This window comes from Scyliorhinus torazame, chromosome 1, assembly GCF_047496885.1.
Source record: "Scyliorhinus torazame isolate Kashiwa2021f chromosome 1, sScyTor2.1, whole genome shotgun sequence".
Classification (NCBI taxonomy): Eukaryota; Metazoa; Chordata; class Chondrichthyes; order Carcharhiniformes; family Scyliorhinidae; genus Scyliorhinus; species Scyliorhinus torazame.
In genome coordinates, this window is record NC_092707.1 from 249,605,544 (window position 1) to 249,622,127 (window position 16,584).

General features: G+C 47.6%; 1 protein-coding gene across 1 annotated transcript in view; it reads left to right on the forward strand.

Annotated features, from left to right (window-relative positions):
* LOC140420575 (acetyl-coenzyme A synthetase 2-like, mitochondrial) overlaps positions 1-16,584 on the forward strand; it is a 147,016-nt gene that overhangs the window by 19,818 nt on the left and 110,614 nt on the right. Inside the window, exons 2-5 of the mRNA XM_072504575.1 lie at positions 2,118-2,214; positions 3,099-3,298; positions 6,779-6,954; positions 14,496-14,648. Coding sequence (XP_072360676.1) covers positions 2,118-2,214; positions 3,099-3,298; positions 6,779-6,954; positions 14,496-14,648 — 626 coding nt within the window. The remainder of the gene's footprint in view (positions 1-2,117; positions 2,215-3,098; positions 3,299-6,778; positions 6,955-14,495; positions 14,649-16,584) is intronic.

Sequence of the window (16,584 nt, forward strand, 5' to 3'; positions counted from 1 at the left end):
TCTCATGAATCCCGCATCGTCCCAATTTGGGGCATACATATTAACCAACACGACCTCCATTCCCTCCAGCCTACCACTCACCATTACATATCTACCTCCGCTTTCTGCTACGATGGTCTTTGCTCCAAATGCTACCCGTTTCCCCACCAAAATGGCCACCCCTCTGTTCTTTGCGTCCAGTCCTGAGTGGAACACCTGTCCCACCCATCCTTTCCTTAGCCTAACTTGGTCCGCCACCTTTAGGTGCGTCTCTTGGAGCATAACCACGTCTGCCCTTAGTCCTTTCAAATGCGCGAGCGCTCGGGCCCTTTTTATCAGTCCATTCAGGCCTCTCACGTTCCACGTGATCAGCCTCACTAGGGGGCTACCCGCCCCCCTCCCGTGTCGACTAGCCCTTACCTTCTCTAGGCCAGTCCCATACCCCGCCTCCACGCTCCCGCTCGCTCCCCCAGCGTCGCACACCATCCCCGCCCACCCACTCTTTAGCCATTTCCTTTTGGATTTCCGCAGCAGCAACCCAGTTGTCCCCCCCCCCCCCCCCCCCCCCCCCCCCCCCGCTAGATCCCTATCTAGCTTGATTGCTCCCCCCATATCACTTCCGTAAGTCAGCTGACTTCAACTGACCCCGGCTACTCCTGCTCACTCCTCGACCCCCCCCCGGTGTGAAGGAACTCCCATCTGCCTTGCGCCTGTTTTCCCGCCTTATTCTTTCTGGCGCGGGAACATCCCTTTACCTGACCCGCCTCTTATGGCGCAGCTCCTTTTCCCCTCCCCCTCCCCTTCCCCATTCTCTGACTATGTCCCATCTTTCCCCCCTCACCGGAGCCCACATTTCCCCAGTGTCTCCCCCCTTCCCTGTTTATTTCTCGATTAACTTCCACCATAACATTAACAAAAACAATAACAATAACAATTCCCTGCAGCATCAGTCCCTCAGTTCTGGTCCAGTTTCTCTTCTTTAATGAAGGACCATGCTTCCTCCGCCGTCTCAAAATAATAGTGTCTCTCCTGATACGTGACCCATAGTCTTGCCGGCTGCAGCATCCCAAACTTCACCTTCCTTTTATGCAAAACCTCTTTGGCTCGGTTGAAGCTCGCCCTCCGCACTCCAGTCCTGGTATATCCGTACCACAGCATTCTCCCATCTGCTACTCCGCACCTTTTTAGCCCATCTCAGGACCTCTTCTCTGTCCTTAAGGCGATAAAATCGCACGATTATCGCCCTCGGTGGTTCTCCCGCTTTTGGTCTTCTCGCCGGGATCCGATTTGCCCACTCCACCTCCATGGGGCCCGCAGGGGCCTCAGCACCCATCAGTGAGCTCAGCATCTTACTTGCGTACGCTCCACAGTCCACTCCTTCCACACCCTCAGGGAGACCTAGTATCCTAAGGTTCTTCCTTCGCGCTCCGTTTTCAAGGGCCTCGATCCTTTCAGCACACTTTTTATGAAGTGCCTCGTGCGTCTGAGTCTTAACCGCCAGGCCCAGGACCTCGTCCTCAATATCTGACACCTTCTGCTCCACCACGCGGAGCTCAGTCTCCTGGGTCTTTAAAGTCTCCTTAAGCCCCTCAATTGCCTGTAGCATCGGGGTCAGTACCTCCTTCTTCAGCAGGTCCACGCACCGTCTCACGCTTTCCTCCTGCTCAGGCCCCCATGTCGCTTGCGCTTTCTCCGCCGCCATTTTGTTTTCCTCTCCCTCTGACCTTTTAGTCGAAGATTCTTCAGGCTGCAGCCGCTGCCGCCGGTTTTTTCTTCCGTCGTTCGGGGGGGACTCCCTTCCCACACACCCCACACCGGGTTACGCGGTCGAAAAAAATCCCCGTTGGGGCTCTTAAAAGAGCCCGAAGGTCCATCGGAGCTGGTGCCACCGAAACGTGCGGCTAGCTCGGCATCACCGCAACCGGAAGTCTCAGACCCTTTTTAAAACCTACCTCTTTTACCTATCAAATCATCTCCTTATGTGACTTGGTGTCCAATTTTGTTGAGCAACATTCCTGTGAAGCAACTTGGGATATTTTACTATGTTGATCTGCTATATAAATGCAATTTGTTGTTGTTGGTAATTCGCACTAACAGTTATCATTTACCTTACATTAAAAACTTTGATTTATTCTCAGTGAACTGTTTAGATCGCCATGCCAGCCATTCCCCCAACAGGGTGGCTTTGATCTGGGAGAGGGATGAACCAGGCACGGAATTAAGGATTACATACAGGTACAATCTTTAGTATACAATATTTCTTTAAAGCAGTTCAATGAGGTCAATTTTGTAGAAAGTTGTTAATTTGAATTAGTTAATTCATTCAATTAATTTGGGCCTACTGGATTATCACAACCAGAACAATGTTTTGCTAATGTTCTTCCATGCAGAGATCCTGAATTTTGCATACAAACTAAATCAAAACTTAGAAACAAAATATCAAACAATCCATAAGTTGGTCAAATACATGGCAAAGGAAATCATTAAACATAAAAGCATTAAAAAATCACTTTAAAATAACTGAATAAGATGATTAAAGAATTCAGGAAGGTAGGGATTCAGGGGGCCGACTGCGGCCACAAGGTCTTACTTTAAGGGAATCCTTATCGATGGTCTAATCCCTCATTTACTTTCATTGGTATCTAATTCTCAGCTGAGACCTCCTGATTTGTTCAGATAACTGTCTGTTACTTAGAGGATGATTTATTAATGAAATATTGGGCATTACTTAAGATTTACTAGTGCCCATCAAAGTTGGTTCAGTGTCTACATGCACAGTCTCAAGAAAATAGGCTTCCCAAGCCACTGCTGACCATAGACCTTGCTGTAACTAATTAGTTGATACATTTTTATTGGTAAATGCACTGAAATACAATAGTCTATTCATTATATGAAACATTCACTGAAACAATGTCTAGGGTTCCACAGACAGGACACTAGAGTTCAATAGTTGATTCATTATCTAAAACAATGACTGTATTTTCACAGTCAAGGCATCTTTAATAATTTCACTCTTTAGCTATGCAGTCAACCCTGCAGTTGGTGGAAGCTGGGCAATTGTTGACAACCACCCCCAACCATCCCCTCAATGATTTGAAAATGGATGTTTTGTGTTACAGGGAACTTTTGGAGACCACATGCCGGCTGGCCAACACTTTGAAGCGTTACGGGGTGCAGAAAGGAGACAGAGTTGCTATCTACCTCCCCGTATCTCCAATAGGCATAGCTGCAATGTTGGCTTGTGCTAGGATTGGCGCGGTGCACACGGTGGTCTTTGCGGGATTCAGCAGTCAAGCGCTGAGTGGCAGGATATTTGATTGTAGGTGGACAAAGATCTTTCACATCTTTTGTAGTTTATTAATTTGTTTAAGAGGTACATTAGTTTTCAATGCAAGCAGGGAGATGGTGGTGCAGTGCTACTGGGCAAGTAGAGCCCAGTGTACTGCTTTGGGGGACATGGGTTCAAATCCCACCATGTAGCTGGTGGAGTTGAAATTCAATTAATTTAGAAAGACCTGGAATCGAAAGCTAGTCACAGTAGTGGTAACAATGAAACTGTAATTGGTCCTAAAAACCTCTCTGGTTCACAAATATTCTTCAGGGAAGTAAATGTGTTGTCCTTATGTGATCTAGTCTCCATGTGACTCCAGACACATAGCATTGTAATCGACTCCGAAATGGCATTCTGAAATAGTCTATAGCCTTGTCAGTGACACCCACACTCATGAAAGAATATTGAAAAATGTTGTGCCTGGGCCATCCACATGAGACTGTCTCATTTGACAGAGAGGTGCATGTCAGTTTACCTAATCAATATTTTGAATTCTGGAATTTTTAAAGAAAAATATAAAATGCTGGAAATAGTGTGCATGTCTGGCAACATCTGGGGAGAGAGAAGCAAGAGTCAAAGGGCGCGATTCAGCAGCCTTGTCAGCCCCAGCAGTGAGATGTTGGGATTTGGATCTCGCCCTCATTGGGCGTGATCCAGATCTGCATATTTAAATGAGCAGGGAGACCTCACCGTGTCCCGTTTAGTACTGGTTTCCACAAACGTTGACCGGTCGTAATGGCACCTGGGTGGGTGGGGGGGGGGGGGTGCCTCCCGGGCCATTAGAGACCCCAGGGTGGGCCTCCCGGGCCATTAGAGACCCCAGGGTGGACGGGGACAGGGAAGGCCAAGGTGCCCAGTTGCCAGTTTAGCATTGCCAGGGATCGGGTCCAGGGAGGCCTTACCAGGTGGGGGCGGGGGAGTGGGGGGGAGGTGAGGGGCTGTTCCCAGGGGCCTCTCTGCGGGGAAGGGGGTCGGAAACGGTGGGGGAAAATCTGGGCAGCCTTCTAAAATGGCACCCCGATCTGTGAGGAAAATGCCGCTGAATAGTGGGGGTTTTCTCGGCGCTGCAGCCGCTAAGAATCATCCTGCTAAATACGCCCAATACCGGACATATGGGTGCGATTTTCCCAAAAGGGAAAAAGGTCCCCGAGCGAACGCGTTTAGCCGCGTGTTTCCTGACGCTGATAGTACCAAGAAACAGGAGGCTATTCAACGCGACTTGCTTTGAATAAGGGGGCTAAACAGGGAATGCGTGGCCGAGGCCACATATAGCCCTGTTTTGTACACTGGGGAGCTCGATTTGCCAGAACTTCCTGCTGTAGCGAGAGATCGAGATGCCATTTTAAAATGGTGTCTCGATCTCCCAAGGCCCCCCAAAAATCACTGACCCCCCCCTACCCCCCCGCAAATACCCATGCCGGGCAAACCGGCCCAATTGGGCACGCACAAAAAATGCCAGCTTAACACTTTGGCAGTGCCAACTTGGCACCCTGGGGGTGCCCCTGCCAGTGCTACTTGGCACCTTGGCAATGCCAGGCTAGCACCCAGGTGGCACTGCCAGGCTGGCAGTGCCAGAGTACCCAGGTGGCATTAGCAGTGCCAGGACACCACTCTGCCCAAGGGCATGCAACTGGGGGCCTCCGATCCTCTTGGAGACACCCAAAAAAGCCGTTCCCTCTGTTCCCCGATTGTGGGGTCCAGTACTAAACGGCACTCGCCCAAATCCCCCAAGGCAAATGGATTGAATCCCAATGCCTTAAATACCTTGGGAATCTGCACATAGAGTGAGGCTAACTAGGGCAGCATGGTGGCACAGTGCTTAGCACTGCTGCCTCATGGTGCCGAGGTTCAAGTTCGATCCTGGCTCTGGGTCACTGTCCGTGTGGAGTTTGCACATTCTCCCCGTGTTTGCGTGCGTTTCGCCTCCCACAACCAAAAGATGTGCAGGGTAGGTGGATTGGCCACACTAAATTGCCTCTTAATTGGAAAAAATGAATTGGGTATTCTATATTTATTTAAGAAAATAGGCTAACTGCTTCGCTCTAATATGCAGATTTTCCAAAAACGATCTCGCTCATTGTGGCGTTGAATCTCGCGAGGCTTTGCGAGCCGGGTAGATCCCAGGAACGGGGTATCCCAGCTTTCACCGGCCACACTGTGCCGCAGCGAGCTGCTTTTCCGGCGCAGCGTGGTCGGAAGATCGCGGCCATCGACTTTTTCCCATTGAATCCCGCCAAACATTTCAGTTTGTGATCACTGCTGAGTATTTTCAGCATTTTCTGTTTTTATTTAAGGAAATGTATATGTTTTGTGTTTTACAGAGTGGAAGTAGGGAACATTTCTGTAATATAACTTATATTACATTAATGATTAAATAGTCATCTGAAATTATAGTTTGACTTTGAATTGCTGTAGCCATTATTTTTGTGTCAGTGAAGTAGCTAATACACAAATCGGTTTAGGTTTGAGTGTTGAATGGTGTCCTGCTGCACTGTAGGCATTCTGTGATTTATCTCTGTTTCCAAAGGATCACTCGACTTCCATTATTCATGCAACAGTCGCTATTCAGAAAATAATGAAGCCATGTTAGTTCTGTAGGTGGGCAGATCCTTCTTTGAAACGCTTAAATGCCAAGTTGAAATCAATGACTGATAAAGGTGACAAAGAAGCCCCTGTGATTTTGGCTGTCCCAGCTTAATTAGAACGTGGGCAAGCAAGCATTGGCAGGAAAAGGGGGGTCCAGATGCAGCTTTCCACTCTTTGAGCTTGCAAATAGTGGCTGGCTGGGATGCTGAGGCACAACGATAAGGGGATGGCGAGACTGGGCTGACAGTAGCAGGCACTATCTTTGTGTAACTAGGATGTGGCTAACAGTGGAATTGGCAAGAATACTGCTGAACCCACCTGCAAACACCCCCCACATGGGGAGAAAGCAGGATTAGGCATTTGAGTTGGATGATCAGCCATGATTGTGATAAATGGCGGAGCAGGCTCGAAGGGCCAAAAGGCCTCCTCCTGGTCCTATCTTCTATGTATCTATGCATTGTAAACTCTATGAGGGGCTTGCAGAAAGTCTTACAACTTACTGGACAATGTAAGAAACATGCTCTGATAACAACATTTTGGTCTAAAAATTTATTAGAGTGTTGCATGTGCCAGGGGCCACAACAACCTCTGGGAAGCTCGAAGCAGGTCCGACACCGAATCCATTCACTGTCGCCCAATATCTGGAAGGGGTGTAAACAAAAGCAAGAGGCCTAGTAGTTAATTCGGGTGGCTGCCTGGAGAAACTGCATGTTATTCAAGGCCACAATGGTGTCAGCTGTATTACGGTTGACCTAAGTGTGTGTTGCATAGCTCTGTGACATTGTCCCTTTCTGAGATCCAGATTTCTAGCTGAAAACTGTATATTATTAACATTATTTCTTAAAATGTGCCTTATGAACATTTTTGGCTTTGACTAAATAGCTGAATGCAAGATCATTATCACCTGCAATCAAGGAGTCCGTGGTGGTCGTGTTATTGAGCTGAAGAGGGTGGTGGATGAGGCAATAAAGACATGTCCCACTGTAAAGCATGTCTTTGTGGCACAGAGAACGGAAAATAAGGTTCCTATGAGCAACATCGACATACCGCTTGAGGAAGTAAGTCATCATTAAAGTGATACCTGTAATTTAAATTAGCCTCTTTTGGTGCTTTATCCTCCTTATATGTAAAAGTTGGGATGAATAAAAGCTGCTTCTTTGTATTAGTTTGTGTAGTGGCTCAAGGAAATACAAGGGAGGTTTCCAGTATAACTGAACAAGGGCTTATTGGTAACAAGTAAAGGTAAACAATACATAGTCACAGAGTCACTAAATAGGTCTTCACTCTTGCTCCAAGGTCCATTCTGCCCAGGATCCTGCTCCCAGGGCCCCGCACATTTCCCCATTAGTTGGGGTTCGCTCCTGCATGATTGGCCCTGAGTCAGTCATCTGGATCTTGACGGTTCACCCCTTAAAGGGGCCACGTTACCACATCCCTTCCCCCTTAAGTCTCTCAATAACATTTACAGAACAGGTTATGTACAATTACTATACACAAAAAAAGTTTGAGAAACAAAAGGGGAGAGATACTATAACAGTTCATCACAATGTCAATCTGTCAGGGGATTTTCTGGGCCTCGGTAGACCATCTTAGTCCCCCAACTGGCTCCTCCATTTCTGAGGTAGCAACACTGTCATCCGTGGAAGATTGACTCTGAGATTCGAGGGGCATTCCTTCTCCGGCTCCCTCCTGGATTGTTGACGGGACCTCCTCTGAACTCCTAATTCCCTCTGATCTGGCTCCATCACGGGAGCATTGGTGCTGCCTGCTGGCTCCAACTGTTCCGAGATTAGGGTTACGGTCCCCCGGCTTCTTATGTGGTCACTGTGCTTCTGCCCTGTCCTGCTGTTCAAATCCCCCACGTACAAGACTGGGCCTGACTTTGATACAATTCTGCCAAGTAACCAAAGTGGGCCTGAGGCAAAGTTCCTGATGAGGACCAGGTCGGCTACTTGAAATGACCTGTGTCCTTTGTGTGAAACATATGCTTCCTCTGGAGGCCTGCCGTGCCTCTCCCTTCCCGCCAAATTTGGGAATACCAAGTCCAATCGGGACTGGAGGGGACAGCCCATGAGCAATTCCACTGGTGTGACGCCTGTCGTGGCATTGGGGTGTGGGGTGTGGGGGTGGGAGTTTTGTGTTATAAGATAGAAGAAAGTTGGCCAACCTGATGCATAGTGGTCTGCTGGATTGTTTCTTCATGGCTGCTTTGAACGCCTGTTCAGCTCTGTCCGCTAACCCTTTGAGGCGGGATGATAGGGGGCCATTCTCGTATGGCTAATGTCATTTGTTTGAACAAAGAAACTCTTCCCCAGTGATTGCAGTGCCACATGTGCAGCATGTCAATGATTCAGACAATATTACTTCAATAAGGTCATAGGTAACAAACATTCGCCACAGGACCTCCCTTGTGGCCGCCAAAATTGACATCCCCATCTCCTGGTCGTCCAACCATATTGAGTGGGCGTCAACTAAGATGATCCATTTGACCAGGGGGCTGAAGATTGGAGCCAGTATATTGAGAGGCTCCATTCCTTTTTTTTTTACATCAAACAAAATAACAGAGGAGGATAAACAAGAGGTTATTCTATTAACGGTTTGTGTTCCTCAGATCCCCAAACTCATAAGATATTTGACGCCCCTGGAGGCCCCTGACACAAAGAGGTTGGAAGGAGCCTGAGAAGGAGCAGTGCTCCGAAAGCTAGTGTTTGAAACAAACCTGTTGGACTTTAACCTGGTGTTGTAAGACTTCTTACTGTGCTCATCCCAGTCCAACGCCGGCATCTCCACACAAAGAGGTTCAACCAATTGATGACGCTGGTCAGTGAGCATTTCAACACCAGACCCTCGATCATACTACAGTGATACAAGTTTAATTCAGCTGTCAGGGACCCAGGAGAAATGATCTCTGCCTTCTTTGCCAGACTCCACCAAATGGCCGAGCATTGTGAGTTTGGCACGTAATTCACTGACATGCTGCATGAACGTTTAGTGTGTGGTGTTAACAACATAAGTGTGCAAAAGATGCTTCTGGCTGAAAGAAAGATCTGACCAGTTAAGGCCTTAGTTCACTCGCAAAGACGAACTCAGTTGCGAGAATGGAGTCATACTCTGGGGTTCCCGAATGATGGTACCACCCTGAGCAAGAGAGTGACTGTTGCAGGAATTGCACAGTGCCCATCTGGGCCAAATGTAAATGCTAGCTAGGAGCTATATTTGGTGGCCAGGCACAGATAAGGAAATTAAACAGACCATGTGAATGGCCTGGACAGGGTACATGTGGACTTTGCAGGCTCTTTTGGTCCAAGCAGAATTGTGTTCAACAAAAACCTATAACCTCATAGCTTGGCATATCCCTCACTCTACCGTTATCACTAACTCAGGTTCAGCGAGGAATGTGGGAGACAAGATGACAACCATCCCAGATTTTCTGGGATTATTTTATAATTGAGCTGGTGTTGCTAACTTTTGGTGGCTATAAATATGGCAGTTAATAATGTCGCTCGTTGCGTCTTTACTTAATTCGCTCTGTTTTATAACCTTTGCTCTAGAGTCGCCAGGTATCTTTATGATCCCGCCACGAGGTTCAAGTTCAAGTAATGATCAATAACTCAATACACCAGTTAGTAAGTTTCAAATCAAAACACATTTATTACACACAGTCAGTCACTACTCATACATAAAACTCTACTTACTAGACTATCTCTAACACTAAAAGGCCTATACTTAGCTTTGGAACTGGCCCACCAGGTCAGGGGAACAAATGGCCTTTCGTTCAATTCTGAGTTCTGCAGGCTTCAAAGCTGGTATAGACTGGTACCTAGGAGCGCCTATCTCGTAGCGTGCGTCGACTGGAGACTTGGTTGATGCAGCTACTAGGCAGGTCACGTTCAAGGGTTGATTCGAGCTGCTGAGTGACCCTGCCAAGAAGGACGAATTGAACTTGGGGACTCTATTTTATAGTCCCCAGGGGCTCTGCGCCATTTGGGGCGGACCCCGTACCTGGTTCCAAGTGATTGGACTATGTTCTGATCACTTGGATTGATTTCTCCAATACTGGAGATGGTCCCTGATCGCTGGGCGGTTCCTAAGAGTCCGTTGGCCTTCCTTTGTCTTGGCTCCTGCTGGCGCCGAGGAGTCTGGCTTGGCCTTGTTTACCTTAAATGTTTCCAATTGTTCCTGGGGATCGCTCATTAATATGTAGATGGTTGTTAGTTTCAGTGCTGTCTGGGTTTCTGCAAGTTCTAATACACAGGAAACTTTGCACCTGTTTGTTTTCCCTGCGTTGGCTGAATTTCCCTGCATTCTTAGCGGATCTCCATTTTAAGTCGGGAAGTGGCCAACCCAGGTGGCTACACTGGTTGTCCTGTGTTGCATGCAGCTGGGCTTCTGTTTTTCACATTTTTGCAATTTCTGAGCTTTGCTCTTTGATCTTCTCTTCGGCAGACTGAAAAGCTGTTGCAGCTACCCCCCCCCCCCCCCCCCACCTCCACACCCACACCCACACCCACTCTTCAATGCCCCAGCACCTGCATCCCCCCCACCAATGCTAGAAAGGATAAGCAGCATGATGCAGACAAAAACAAAGTGATCCCATCACCAATGGATCAGATCCATGCTTTGCAATCCTACATCCAGTCATGAACAGTGGTGGACAATTAAACAATTCACATCAAGGGGAAGACTTCCCCTTGACAAAACTCAGCGGTGGGGTCAAAGAGTTCTATTTAGCCACTGCGGAAGCTATTGCCAAATTTGGTGATTACTGCATACGCTAAATAAAAAATATTAAACAACTCGCTGGAGGAGAGGAAAACAAGAATAACCCCATCCTCAATGATGGCAGGGTCCAATATGTCAGCATAAAGGACACATAGGACAAAGATGAAACGCGTGCAACATTTTGTCCTGTGGTTCTCTGCAATTCTTATTATTAGTTCACAAGGGCATCGCTAGCTAGGCCAGCATTTATTACCAATTCTTAACTGCCGTTGAGAAGGTGGCGATGACCTGCCTTCTTGAACCACTACAGTCTATGTGGTGTAGGTACTCCCACAGTGTTGTTCGGGAGGGGGGTTCCAGAATTTTGACATAGTCACACTGAAGGAATGGCGATACGGTTCCAAGTCAGGATTGTGTGATGTGGAGGGGAACTTACAGATGGTAGCATTTCTTGCATCTGAGATAGATGGTAGGATTCCTTGCATCTGCGTCGCGGATGGTGCTGAACATTGTGCAATTATCAGCCAACAGTGCCATTACTGACCTTATGATTGAGGTAAGGTCATTGATGAAGAAGCTGAAGATGATTGGGCCTAGGACACTACCTTGATTATTTCCTGCAGTGATGTCCTGGCAGTAAAATGATTGACCTCCAACAACCATAACCATCTTCCTTTGTGCTAGGTATGACTTCAACCAGTTAAATATTTCCCCCCTCATAGAATCATAGAATCCCTCCAGTGCAGATGGAGGCCATTCAGCCCATCCAGTCTGCACCGGCCCTCCGAAAGAGCACTCTACCTAGACCTATGCCCCCATTCTATCTCCGTGACTCAGTAACCCCACTTAATCTTTTACACACTAAGGAGCAACTTAGCATAGCCAATCCACTTACCTGTACATCTTTGGACTGTGGGAGGAAACCAGAGCACCCGGAGGAAACCCACGCAGACACGGGGAGAATGTGTAAACTCCACACAAACAGTCACCCAAGGCCGGAATTGAACCCGAGTTCCTGATTCCCATTGACTTCAGTTTTGCTTAATCTTGAAATAATAGTAAATGCTGCTCTGATATTAACTGGCTTCAAGGGCAGACCAAGACTAGGAATTCTGCAGTGAATAACTCACCTCCTGACTCTGCAAAGCCTATCCATCATTTCCAAAGGCTCAAATCAGGAGTGTAACAGAATAGTTATTACGACCCCCACGAGGGAACTGAAACAAAATAACTAAATTTACTGAATCACCCAAAAATAATAAATTACCAACAAGTTCCCACTTTTTGTAGCTTTTACTTTAACATGAATCAGAACTAATGCAAATTATGTATGAATTAGCAGACAAATGATATTTCAAATAAAATGGTAAATTTCACCTTAAATAGTCGATACAACAAAGATATGTTTGATGCATTCACATCATTCCCCATACATATGTAGCACTAGGTAGATACCATTCCACAATCTGCCGTTCTTTATTTATGCAGGATAGGTCAGGAGCTCTATCCAAAAAATGCTTTCACCTTTGAGTTTCAGGAGTACAATTATCATCAGCAAGGCACACTTCTATGAACACTCTCTCTCTCAAGTCACAACATGATGCTGATGCTATAGCTCTCCAGAGTTCCTTTCCAACCGACCAACTAATAACACACCATTTCACAGTTTGACAACTTCTGAGAAGATACCCAGCTATTTATGGTCTCTCAGCTATTCACTCAACTTTTTAATTTTAGACCTTTTTAACCAGCTCACACAGTACCTCCAAGAGTTCATGTCTCCTTTTGTGCCAAACACCCTGGCTTAAAAGAGATTTGCTTCTTCTCCTCACAAGAATTTGGTGTGTTCCTCTTTCTGTCTCTGCATGCTTTCTCTTTGTGCCTGCATCTCTGCATTCGCCCTCCAGATCCTTTGCTTGTAGCTCTCCTTTGTGTCTACCAACCACAAGACGTAAAAAAAAATTAAGGGGCAATTTAGCATGGCCAAGCCACCTACCTTGCACACCTTTGGGTTGTGGGGGCGAGACCAATGCCGACATGGGGAGAATGTGCAAACTCCACGTGGATCGAACCCGGGTCCTCAGCGCCATGACACGAGACTTCTTTAACTTAATTCCTGATGGTACTGCTTCCAGTCACATCAGCCAGTGTTTCTTATTATCCAGAAAATTAAATTGATGTGGAACAATTACAGATTCCACAGACGAATGAAAGAAATTACAAAGTTTCCTTACTGCATTGCTTCCGGGTTAAAGGTTTTCACATAGTTCACACTTGCTGGGATGAGTGCAGCTCCAATACACAAGAAGCTCTACACCATTCAGGACAAACCAGCTTGCTTGATTGATATCCTATGCACCACCTTAAACACTCAGCCCCTTCACCACTGACACACAGTGGCAGCAGTTTACAAGATGCACTGCAGCTATTCGCCAAACTTCATCGACTGTACCTTCCAAACCAATCACAAGGTCAGCAAGAACAAGGGGCGCGATTCTCCGACCCCCACCGGGTCGGAGAATCGCCGGGGGCCGGCGTGAACCCCGTCCCCGCCGTGTCGCGAATTCTCCGCCACCGGATCGGAGAATCGCCGCGCCGGTCAGCGGGAATCCACCGACGAAGTCCCGCCGCTGTAAACCCATGCCAGCCGGCGTGGATTGAACCACCTACCGTACCGGCGGGAGCAGAAGGCGCGGGCGGGCTCCGGGGTCCTGGGGGGGGCGTGGGGCGATCTGGCCCCAGGGGGGTGCCCCCACGGTGGCCTGGCCCGCGATCGGGGCCCACCGATCCGCAGGCGGACCTGTGCCGTGGGGGCACTCTTTTTCTTCCGCCTTCGCCATGGTCTCCGCTATGCCAGAGGCGGAAGAGACCCGCTCCACTGCGCATGCGCGGGGATGCTGTGAGCGGCCGCTGACGCTCCCGCGCATGCGCCGCCCGGCAAAGTCATTTCAGCGCCGGCTGGCGGGGCACCAAAGGCCTTTCCCGCCAGCTGGCGGGGCGGAAATCAGTCCGGCACGGGCCTAGCCCTTCAAGGTAAGGGCTCAGCCCCTCAAGATGTGGAGAATTCCGCACCTTTGGGGCGGTGCGATGCCAGACTGATTCGCGCCGTTTTTGGCACCGGTCGGCGGACATCGCGCCAATTACGGAGAATCCCGCCCAAGGTCAGCATGAGCACGGATACACCACCACATCTAAGTTCCCCTCCAAATCATACACATTCCTGACTTGAAACTATTCCAAAATGTCGCTGGGTCAAAATCTTGGAATTCTCTCCCCTATAATACTCTGGGCGAACCTATATCACAAGGACTGCAGGGGATCAAGAAGGTGGCTCACCCCCACTTTCTCAAGAGTAATTAGGAATGGGCAATATTCAAGCGATACCCAGTCTGACTGAGCTGTTGCTAAAAACCCAACTGGTTCATGAATATCCTTTTGGGAATGAATTCTAATTGAGTCTTAACCTCCCTCTGAAGTTGTCTGGTAAACCACTCAGTTGTACTAAACCACCCACCCAGAGGTTTCAAGAAGACAGCCCACCCCCATCTCTCAGGATAACCAGGGATGGTTAATTGCTAACCTTGCCAATGATGTCCTCATTTCCAGAATGAACCAAAATAACATACGCAATTTCCTGCAGTTTGAATCATCTTAATTTGTAGTTCCTCCCCCTCCATCTCAACCACTGTGACTCCGATGAGGTGAAAGGAATGGGCAGTTACAGGAGTAAGTGTGTTGCATTTTTACCCGTAGAATGTAAGTGTGCTTCACATATTTGTCAAATCTAAAAGCATTGTTGACACAAAACGGTTATTAAAACATTTTGCCCGAGAATAATGCATCAGCTGAGAAGGAGGATGTGCCTTTTGTTTTGTAGGCGATGGAGAAAGAAGAACCAGTTTGTGATCCTGAGTCCATGGACAGTGAGGACCTGCTCTTCCTGCTTTATACCTCTGGAAGTACAGGAAAACCCAAGGGTCTTGTCCACACACAGGCTGGTTATCTGCTGTATACATCTCTCACCCACAAGGTACCAGTAGAACAGGATGGTGAGCTCAGTGTTTTCCCCAGTACCTTACATTGATTCATGTTAACTTATAGAGGAACATCTGTAAATGGCATGAAGGCCAATCTCGCAGATAATATTGATCAGTAAAGTTGTTAATATTAAATCACTTATCCAAATTAAAGTGATAATAAATATATAATCTGCTGGTCTCTGACTTGTGTAAAATTACCTAACTGTTGGTCACTTCATGGATGTGGCATCTATTAGTTTTGTTCTTCAGGCAATTTGACTGTTATATTTTGTCTGGTTTTGTTCCCTGTTATTTTTAAAGTCTATTTATTGGTTAGCATTTATAGTAACATTGTAAGGAACGTTGTATAGTAACATAGAGAAGCCCTGGCTTCAGGTCTCCCATTGTTGACCACCCCCTCCGTGTCAAACTTACTTTGTGTGTGTCACCTCCTGGTATTAAATCATACCAGGGGGAGTGTTTGGCGCCACCTGATCGCACCCATGTATCTTCTCATCCTTTGTCCCCTCTGGCTCCTCTGCATTGCATGCCCTAAACCCTGGTCGGTGTCTCCTCCCTCCCCTTCTCCTTCATTTCAGAGTCCTACTCCTATTTCTATGCCTAACTCTTCCTCTCATTTCTCCCTTGTCTTGCGCAATGGTGACCGTCCCTCCTCGAGTAGACGTCGGTACTGTCAGCACAGTTACCATCCCCTTGTTCGCGGTTGGTAGTCTGTCCAGTAGGGTTAAGGAAAATCCCAAGGCTTTTTACACGTACATAAAAAACAAGAGGGTAACCAGGGGAATGGTTGGCCCGCTGAAGGACAGGGGAGGAAATCTGTGTGTGGAGCCAGAGGAAATGGGCGAGGTATTAAATGAATACTTTGCATCAGTATTCACCAAAGAGAAGGAATTGGTGGATGTTGAGTCTGGAGAAGGGTGTGTAGATAGCCTGGGTCACATTGAGATTCAAAAAGACGAGGTGTTGGGCGTCTTGAAAAATATTAAGGTGGATAAGTCCCCAGGGCCTGATGGAATCTACCCCAGAATACTGAAGGAGGCAAGAGAGGAAATTGCTGAGGCCTTGACAGAAATCTTTGGATCCTCACTGTCTTCAGGTGATGTCCCGAAGGACTGGAGAATAGCCAATGTTGTTCCTCTGTTTAAGAAGGGTAGCAAGGATAATCCAGGGAACTACAGGCCGGTGAGCCTTACGTCAGTGGTAGGGAAATTACTGGAGAGAATTCTTCGAGACAGGATCTACTCCCATTTGGAAGCAAGTGGTCGTCTTAGCGAGAGGCAGCACGGTTTTGTGAAGGGGAGGTTGTGTCTCACTAACTTGATAAGAGTTTTTCGAGGAGGTCACAAAGATGATTGATGCAGGTAGGGCAGTGGATGTTGTCTATATGGACTTCAGTAAGGCCTTTGACAAGGTCCCTCATGGCAGACTGGTACAAAAGGTGAAGTCACACGGGATCAGAGCTGGCAAGTACTGGCTAGGTCATAGAAGGCAGAGAGTAGCAATGGAAGGGTGCTTTTCTGATTGGAGGGCTGTGACTAGTGGTGTTCCGCAGGGATCAGTGCTGGGACCTTTGCTATTCGTAGTATATATAAATGTTTTGGAGGAAAATGTAACTGGTCTGATTAGTAAGTTTGCGGACAACACAACGGTTGGTGGAATTGCGAATAGCGATGAGGACTGTCAGAGGATACAGCAGGATTTAGATCGTCTGGAGACTGGGGCGGAGAGATGGCAGATGGAGTTTATTCCGGCCAAATGTGAGGTAATGCATTTTGGAAGGTCTAATACCGTGGGGAATATACAGTGAATGGTAGAACCCTCAAGAGTATTGACAGTCAGAGAGATCTAGGTGTACAGGTCCACAGGTCACTGAAAGGGGCAACATAGGTGGAGAAGGTAGTCAAGAAGGCAATCGGCAAGTTTGCC